General features: G+C 46.2%; 1 protein-coding gene across 1 annotated transcript; it reads left to right on the forward strand.

The window, feature by feature from the left end:
* The first annotated feature begins 274 nt into the window (after positions 1 to 274).
* LOC147662110 (uncharacterized) lies at positions 275 to 4,979 on the forward strand. The gene has a single exon (XM_086951100.1). It carries the CDS (start codon positions 788 to 790, stop codon positions 2,174 to 2,176), a length of 1,389 nt encoding a protein of 462 aa, XP_086807226.1. The 5' UTR covers positions 275 to 787; the 3' UTR covers positions 2,177 to 4,979.
* The last annotated feature ends 5,220 nt before the right edge of the window (positions 4,980 to 10,199 follow it).

The following is a 10,199-nucleotide window of genomic DNA, read 5'->3' on the forward strand; positions in this document are numbered from 1 at the left end:
GTTAAACATTCTGAATTCTCATTCCATTATGTTTCCATTTAGTAATTTTAAATATCTTTACATCCAACAGAAAACAAGCCTTGAATGTGTGAATTGACCATCAATAATGAAGCGAAGGCTGTAACTCTTCAATAATAGCAGAAATAATGAGCTCCAATATTCAGGAAAACATCAGCGCAGTCGGCGACAGAGGAACCTGCACACAAACTGACAGATCCCGGTGAAGCATCAAGGGCAGTTCAGTGATTGTAAGAGTCTGAGCTGTGCACCTCCACGCCACAAGACGAAGAAATGACCTTGCTAAAATTAAGGCAACTACAATAACAAACCGCCTCCTGTATAAACAAGTGTCCAATAGCAACTTTGATCATGGGATCTGTATGGTGAGATTACCGCAGTGCTCCGTTTTCTAATATGATGACAAGCCATCATTCCGTGCTCTAGGTGAATAGTAAACTCTTTCTAGCCGAACCACAGTAACCAGAGAAGAGCACAACAGAGCGGAGCCAGACAACTGACGGGTAAAGGAAAGAGGAGTTCTTATATCTACAATACAATAGACTGTCCCTATTTGCACTGGCCAGAAGGAAGATACATCTTTACCCGCAATCGTGCATAGCCATAATCCAATCTAAAGGCACAATCACCTACAAAGACACCTTCTACATATGAGGAGAGTGGCAAATATTTGGTGGCTATCGCATTTTATTGTTAAAACAGAAATCAAACGTGCAAAATACTGCACACATATAAAGTGTGTGAGAAAAACCCAAGTGCTTTATCAAACATGTCGGCCCATCAGGAAATGCAGTCATGGGATGTAGACAAATATATACCCGACCCACAGACACTAACTAAGAAAGAAGAATCATACACCTGCAGCGAGAGCTTTAGTTTTTCATCACTTCTCGAGCTTCATCAGCACCCGCACACAGGACAAAAAACATTCAAGTGCAGTGAATGTGTCAAGAGCTTTAGTAGGTTATCAGAACTACAAAGACATCAGCAAACTCACACAGGAGAAAAACCATTCAAGTGCAGTGAATGTGTAAAGAACTTTAGTCGGTTATCAAGCCTTCAAAGACATATTCAAACACACACAGGAGAAAAACCATTCAAGTGCAGTGAATGTGTCAAGAGCTTTAGTCAGTTATCAGACCTACGAAGACATCAACGAACCCACACAGGGGAAAAACCATTCAAGTGCAGTGAGTGTGCAAAGAACTTTAGTCAGTTATCACACCTTCAAAGACATAATCAAACACACTCAGGGGAAAAACCATTCATTTGCAGTGAATGTGAAAAGAGCTTTAGTCAGTTATTAGACCTACAAAGACATCAACGAACCCACACAGGGGAAAAACCATTCAAGTGCAGTGAATGTGTGAAGAGCTTTAGTCACTTATCAAACCTCCAAAAACATCAGCGAATACACACAGGGGAAAAACCATTCAAGTGCAGTGAGTGTGCAAAGAACTTTAGTCAGTTATCACACCTTCAAAGACATAATCAAACACACTCAGGAGGAAAACCATTCATGTGCAGTGAATGTGAAAAGAGCTTTAGTCAGTTATCAGACCTACAAAGACATCAACGAACACACACAGGGGAAAAACCATTCAAGTGCAGTGAATGTGTGAAGAGCTTTAGTCGCTTATTAAACCTCCAAATACATCAGCGAATACACACAGGGGAAAAACCATTCAAGTGCAGTGAGTGTGCAAAGAACTTTAGTCGGTTATCACACCTTCAAAGACATAATCAAACACACTCAGGGGAAAAACCATTCAAGTGCAGTGAATGTGTGAAGAGCTTTAGTCAATTATCAAACCTATATAGTCATCAGCGAACACACACAGGGGAAAAAACATTCAAGTGCTGTGAATGTGCAAAGTGCTTTAGTAGGTTATCAGACCTAAATAGTCATCAGCGAACACACACAGGGGAAAAACAATTCAAGTGCTGTGAATGTGCAAAGTGCTTTAGTAGGTTATCAGACCTAAATAGTCATCAGCGAACACACACTTGGGAAAAACCCTATCATTGCAGTGAATGTGACAGTAGTTTTCGCTTCTCTTCAGTATTAAGGAATCATCAGCGAACACACACAGGAGAAAAACCATACCATTGCAATGTATGTGAAAGCATTTTTAGTCATTACTCAATTCAACATTAATGATTCATAAGCGAACACACACAGGGGAATAGCCATTCAAGTGCAGTGAATGTGCAAATTGCTTTAGTCACTTATCACACCTCCAAACACATCAGCGAATACACACAGGAGAAAATGCCTATAATTGTAGTGAATGTGACAGTAGTTTTCATTTTTTTCAGCATTAAGGTATCATCAACAAACTCACACAGGAGTGTGGGAAGAGTTTTAGTCGATTATCAGAGCTACAAAGTCATCAGCAAACACACACGGGGAAAAGACAGAAGGGCACTGAAAGTGTGAAGTGCTTTTATCAATTTTCAATCCCATACAACCCTCAGTGAATACACTGCTTCACTTAACTCAATGGAAATAATCCTAGAGATGCAGAGACTCTGAAAAGTTCTTAAGAACATCAAAAATAATATTGACCCATCTGAGGGAGGACATAGACAAGAGCTGAACAGTGCAGTTATTATAAGAGGAATGAATTATGGAAAAAGATCAAATTCAAAGTAAGTAGGACCTTGAAATACCAGATGATAAAAGACCGGACTAGCAGTAAAGAAGAAAAACAGATAACAGTATTTGCAGAATTATAAAAGTGTTAGTGCCCAGTGAATGTTCACATCCGAACACATAGTAAAGCGACATGATGTATCAGGATACACAGTGGGAGACGAGCACATTGTGGAGTAAATGAAAAGAAACATTGTTTATTTTTATTTGGTGAAGATAAGATACAAAGTAAAACATTCAATCGCACCTGATCACACTTCCTGTAAAAGCAACGCTGAACAATACTGGGACTAACAACTGTACTTTCAGCTAACTTGTCGGATTAAAACCTGTAAACCCAACGCACCCAGAGTGGACATGTTGTCAGGGTTCTGGAGATGGTAAACGTCATTGGTAATATGTATGTATTACTGTTACCAAATGCCACTGCAGTATATGTAATGAACTAAAGCGAAGCACAGGTGTTCAACAAATACATTTTTTTTCAATATAACAGAGCATATACCTTGTTTTTCAGTAACGTTTGCTGCATCTTTTACAGACTGTTATCAGTTGATGGATCAGCTTGTGCCTCGGGCCTTATATCTAAGTGTGACCCTTGGCTCCTCTCCGACTTGGCTCTCCCTATTCATTTGCTGACTTGCCAAACTTGCCAGAATTGAGCCACTGTAAGCAGCAGACTCTCTGTGAAGAATGTGGTGAAATAGTGAAATCTCAGATCAAAAGCATATATGTGCTAGGTCAATCATTTGCACTCCCAGGAACTCGTCTTCCACACTGATTGTCCCCTATGTCTCAAATATTCTGAAGGATTTGTTGTATGAATGCCAGAAGTGGCAGTGATATTCATGAAGCTAAAGCTAACAGGAGTGTGTGGGAGATAGAGAAGAGGAGAGATAAAGTAAGCGAGAGAGACAAAGAAAGGGGGAGAAAAAGAAAGAAATGGAAGGAGGGGGAACGGCAATTGATTTGTATTCACCTAAAAATAGAAGAAGCAGACGAATACATGTCAATGTGTAACATCACCAGAAAAAATGGGCTGAATACCTGTGAATTTATATTAATTTATTTTTAATAGCTATAGACCCATGTCGTGCCAATTTATTTACCAACCAAGGTAAACCGCGACTAATGACAATGAGGCATTCCCTATTAATTGGTGGTTTCAGCATCTTGTTTTAGATAATGCCATAGTCACCGCTCCCTGGGCCAGTTCGCAGCTCCAAACGCTCGATTTAACCAATCCGATATATTCTCAATTTTCAAATGTATGATGACGGTTTTGACCTACCCCCAAAAATAACTGTCCCTACCTATCTCAGAATCTCCCCATGCAGGTAGTACCAAATGGTTACGCCTGCCTAGTTAAGGATTCACAATTACCGTAACGCTAAACTCTCTGGTTTAGCTATGTGTGCGTTTATTGGTCTTGAGTACATAATGTGATGTATATCCCACTACCAATAATTATTACTCTTCTCTATTTTATATACACTAATCAGGTTGCCTGCCCCTCTTTTTGTCCTGATGAAGACCCCACAGCAAGGGCACAACTAATCCCTGCGAACTTTTGAGGGTCGAAACGTCGACAATTACCTGTTTGGTCATCAACTTCACGCCACCATTTTTACATTTATTGTATTATGTGAAGTATGATATCTTTTGATTTAAGCTTCGAACCAATGGTCCTTTGTTTTGTATATAGCTCGCCAATACAGTTTTGTTAATAGGCTGATTTTACTGTCACTAATTCCCTTCCATCGCAATATCCTCACCTGATCACCTCCCCTTCCCTCCCTGGGGCACTGTTCAACCATTTAAAATTATTGATCTGTTGTCTAGTATATTCAGTATACCTAGTCCCATTGTGAATAAAACAATGTGGATGCATTTATTGTTTGTGTAAATATTTTTTTGAATTGTTCTCATTACATCACACTCACGCTGGGACCCCTTCCTCTTAGTGCCAATAAACAGGGCACAAGTAAGGAAAATAGTGCAGGAGCCCATTATCATATGCAAATCAACATGACATCACATGCAGTTCATCACAAGAAGTGATATCAGGCCCTTATAATAATTTTCACATGAAAGGTCCACGGCCTGATTTAAAAACAAGAAACATAAAATAATGTAAAAAGGTTTTGGTATCAGTTTTTATACATCATGTGTTTTTCCCACTATCAGTTTGTAACTAAACTCGGAAATGGCTGAAAGTGTAAATATTTTTAAACAGATATATGGAACTTGGAAATTACATTTTTAAACATTTATTAGTGAATAAATAAAATGTGCTTTAAATTTGCGTTTGTTTCCTGATGTTGTTCTTTATCCAGCCTCTAAGCCCCAAAGTGTTTCACATTTACGGTGTATTAAGCAATAGAAAGGCTCATTTTGTCTAGATCTCTATTCCTCTCTTGCATTACTCACACAAAAAATAAAAGGGACTAATGGGCTCAAACCGGCATGCCGGACCAGAACAGAGACCATTAGTAGGAGTTTTGCCGACGGCTGTCCGTGGTAATAAACACAGTGGAGGTGTTAAAGTTTTTTTGCGGATAGAACCTTGGCGAGAGGATGCGCAACTTATACAGCCATTTGAGTCTATTCCTATTTGTGCAAAAGAAATTACACAAAAAGGCCTGTTATAGGATAATAATTTGCTTCCCTGCACAATATTTGGAGGCATTGCTAAAGGCTGCACGAAGGCTGTTCTTATTGTCGTACTTGAAATTATTTCTCCACTTGCTTGGTAGCTATAGATTAACCCATTTGGTTTGTTGTTTGAAATTCATTTTATAACAAGTATTGGTCCTGAAGAAGGTGGTGTTGCCATTGAAACGCGCGCAGACCAACACATCAGCCATGAGGTGGCCCTGAAAGAGAGCGTAGTTGTTGGCAGCGTGGGTGCCTACCCCGCTTATTTGCCACTTTGTGGCTCCTTGATTGTCCCGGGTAGCACCCCGCCATTTTTGCTGAGTTTGTATCCCTCCTGACGGGTGCCCACCCCGCCAGGGACTTTCTATTAATTGTAACAGGAGCCCACCCCTGGCGGCCCGGGAGCAAAGAGGAACATTTCCCCCGGGGTTGCTGTCATCCGGGGATCGCCGAGCTGGGCTCGGAAGAAATGCCGGCACTAACTTTGGAGCCACGGGGTTCGGAACAACAATGCCCCCCTGGGAACGAGAGTAAAGGGGGAGCGGCCCGCTGCTTTCCGGGTCCGCTCTCTAACAAAAGGAGTGCCCCCGACGTTGGAGTCCCTCACAGGGGGACTCAAAAGACAATGGCCCCCGGAGCCCTTGTGGGCTCTAAACAAAAGGTGCGTCAACTTTGGGGGAGCGGCTCTCTGCCAACCGGGGCCGCTCTCAGTTAATGAGGAGCTAGTGGAGGCTCTATGGACATGCCCGGAGCTCTCCCCCGCCCGTCAACACTCACCGGGCTCTGCTGCGGGGAGGCTCCGACGTCGCGGCCATCTTCCTCTTGGGTTGCCATGGTGATGCGAGGCTCTCCTCATGCCCCGGGAGCCCCTGCTGGCGTCGGCAGCCATTCTCCTTCCCCGCATGTCCTCCGGGGCTCTACTGCTTCTGTGACCCGAGTCCAAGGCGGGGAAGTCTCCCGCCTGGGCTCGATGCTCGGCTCACTTCTCATTTCCTCACCAGAGCGCGGGGTGGGCTCCCGTCAGCTTCCGGTTCTCGGGGAAACACTTCCGGGTCGAGCCCCTGGGTTGCTAGGTGATGCCCAACGCTGTGGCCAATCCCAGCGCGGCGATCCCGGGACGACAGCAACCACGGGGGAAATGGCCCTCTCAGCTCCCGAGCCGCTGGCAGTGATTTCAACACGGGGTGGGCTCCCGTTACAATTAATAGAAAGTCCCTGGCGCGTGGGCACCCGTCAGGAGGGATACAAACTCAGCAAAAATGGCGGGGTGGCACCCGGGACAATCAAGGAGCCACAAATCGGAAAATAAGTGGGGTAGGCTCCCACGCTGCTAACAACTACCCTCACAAGGGAATCCCTCAACAGGGGGTTCTCTCTTTCAGGGCTACCAAGGAAAGCAGCACAGTGCTCCCAGGAACTAAAGGAACCAAAGACCCAAGTCCAGGGCAAAGCTCAGCAAACAGTCTTTCATGAGGTGGGGGGGCAAAGACTGGACCTAGTGGCCAGCTCACAGGGCCCTCCAGGCAGGGAGGCAGTCCCCAGTGGCGGTTCATCCTGGCGCCCAGCAGCAGCAGGCCCCCCTCCAATTTAGGATCAGGCAAGAGAACATTTTTCAAGGGGTCACAGCCCCTTTTTATACACACAAATCCTTTGTCTGTGTCTGCAGGGTGGGGGGGAAAACCAGTTGCAGCTGGTTTTGGAGCACTCTGGTGTGCACAGCCCCTCCCACCATTCACTAGTCAGGCTAGGGTCATCAGTTGCACCACAGGGGGCGGAGCCAGCATTGTGTGGGGAAATCCCAGCCCTATTCAGGTCCCAAGTGCACTCCTCCCTCACATCAATCATGCAGATCTCTCCACTCACCACCGGGGCAGGCCCATCCTGACTCCTGGAGCCAGGTTCACCAGCCAGCTCCAGCCAATCACAAGCCAGACAGCCAATACACATAAATTACACAGACATGCCAACTTCTAGAAGTAATTGCAAACACAACAATGATGGACAGAATGTGGATCAATGTCACACATTCACCCCAGTCCAAAGATCTGGGCCCAAATCCATCGTTTTCCCACTCCACACCACCCTGGGTTAGACAATGGCGATATGCAAATCAGCGCTGACCCTGTGCCCCATGGGAACAGTCCAGTCCGAACTACAAAAGCCATGTCCTTCCCAGACCGGAAACAAGCATCCGAGGACCGGCCCGGTTTCGAGGTAACACCTCTCGTCAGCCCGGCTAGCTTGATTCCAGTGGTGTGGAGTGCCTGGGACTCACGTCTGAGCATCCCCAGTACACTTAGAGCGGTAATTGCAAACACAACAATGATGGACAGAATGTGGATCAATGTCACACATTCACCCCAGTCCAAAGATCTGGGCCCAAATCCATCGTTTTTCCACTCCACACCACCCTGGGTTAGACAATGGCGATATGCAAATCAGCGCTGACCCTGTGCCCCATGGGAACAGTCCAGTCCGAACTACAAAAGCCATGTCCTCCCCAGAACGGAAACAAGCATCCGAGGACCGGTCCGGTTTCGAGGTAACACCTCTCGTCAGCCCGGCTAGCTTGATTCCAGTGGTGTGGAGTGCCTGGGACTCACGTCTGAGCATCCCCAGTACACTTAGAGCGGTAATTGCAAACACAACAATGATGGACAGAATGTGGATCAATGTCACACATTCACCCCAGTCCAAAGATCTGGGCCCAAATCCATCGTTTTTCCACTCCACACCACCCTGGGTTAGACAATGGCGATATGCAAATCAGCGCTGACCCTGTGCCCCATGGGAACAGTCCAGTCCGAACTACAAAAGCCATGTCGGGGACACGCCGGTGCGCGTAAAAACCCAGCGCTATATAAATGCCCCTATTACTATTACTATCACTATGTCCTTCCCAGAACGGAAACAAGCATCCGAGGACCGGCCCGGTTTCGAGGTAACACCTCTCGTCAGCCCGGCTAGCTTGATTCCAGTGGTGTGGAGTGCCTGGGACTCACGTCTGAGCATCCCCAGTACACTTAGAGCGGTAATTGCAAACACAACAATGATGGACAGAATGTGGATCAATGTCACACATTCACCCCAGTCCAAAGATCTGGGCCCAAATCCATCGTTTTTCCATTCCACACCACCCTGGGTTAGACAATGGCGATATGCAAATCAGCGCTGACCCTGTGCCCCATGGGAACAGTCCAGTCCGAACTACAAAAGCCATGTCCTTCCCAGAACGGAAACAAGCATCCGAGGACCGACCCGGTTTCGAAGTAACACCTCTCGTCAGCCCGGCTAGCATGATTCCAGTGGTGTGGAGTGCCTGGGACTCACGTCTGAGCATCCCCAGTACACTTAGAGCGGTAATTGCAAACACAACAATGATGGACAGAATGTGGAACAATGTCACACATTCACCCCAGTCCAAAGATCTGGGCCCAAATCCATCGTTTTTCCACTCCACACCACCCTGGGTTAGACAATGGCGATATGCAAATCAGCGCTGACCCTGTGCCCCATGGGAACAGTCCAGTCCGAACTACAAAAGCCATGTCCTTCCCAGAACGGAAACAAGCATCCAAAGACCGGCCCGGTTTCGAGGTAACACCTCTCGTCAGCCTGGCTAGCTTGATTCCAGTGGTGTGGAGTGCCTGGGACTCACATCTGAGCATCCCCAGTACACTTAGAGCGGTAATTGCAAACACAACAATGATGGACAGAATGTGGATCAATGTCACACATTCACCCCAGTCCAAAGATCTGGGCCCAAATCCATTGTTTTTCCACTCCACACCACCCTGGGTTAGACAATGGCGATATGCAAATCAGCGCTGACCCTGTGCCCCATGGGAACAGTCCAGTCCAAACTACAAAAGCCATGTCCTTCCCAGAACGGAAACAAGCATCCGAGGACCGGCCCGGTTTCGAGATAACACCTCTCGTCAGCCCGGCTAGCTTGATTCCAGTGGTGTTGAGTGCCTGGGACTCACGTCTGAGCATCCCCAGTACACTTAGAGCGGTAATTGCAAACACAACAATGATGGACAGAATGTGGATCAATGTCACACATTCACCCCAGTCCAAAGATCTGGGCCCAAATCCATCGTTTTTCCACTCCACACCACCCTGGGTTAGACAATGGCGATATGCAAATCAGCGCTGACCCTGTGCCCCATGGGAACAGTCCAGTCCGAACTACAAAAGCCATGTCCTTCCCAGAACGGAAACAAGCATCCGAGGACCGGCCCGGTTTCGAGGTAACACCTCTCGTCAGCCCGGCTAGCTTGATTCAAGTGGTGTGGAGTGCCTGGGACTCACGTCTGAGCATCCCCAGTACACTTAGAGCGGTAATTGCAAACACAACAATGATGGACAGAATGTGGATCAATGTCACACATTCACCCCAGACCAAAGAAACCGGGCCGGTCCTCGGATGCTTGATTCCGTTCTGGGCCCAGATCTTTTGACTGGGGTGAATGTGTGACATTGATCCACATTCTGTCCATCACTGTTGTGTTTGCAATTAACTTCTAGAAGTGGCACTTCCACACTAGACACAATAACGCTGCACACATCATCGTGCAGCATTTAATATCACGAGTCCGTACATACCAAACTCGACCCTGCACTCTCCACACATCAGGAACTAACATGGACACATACATTCCCCATGCATTCCTACGGGAGGGCAGGCCAACCTCACTACACGCACGCACTTTACCCTGGGACACAGTGGCAAAGTGTGCAGAAGCCAAAAATCACTAACACAAGTCACAATTAAAAGCAAAAAGTTTTGGGGTGAACCTGCCAGAAGGGCCAAGTCCAACACATATACTCTGAGCAAACAAGATATGCGGTCAATTTTATTCTA

The sequence above is a fragment of the Lissotriton vulgaris genome, unplaced genomic scaffold, assembly GCF_964263255.1.
Source record: "Lissotriton vulgaris unplaced genomic scaffold, aLisVul1.2 SCAFFOLD_2730, whole genome shotgun sequence".
In the NCBI taxonomy this organism is placed as follows: domain Eukaryota; kingdom Metazoa; phylum Chordata; class Amphibia; order Caudata; family Salamandridae; genus Lissotriton; species Lissotriton vulgaris.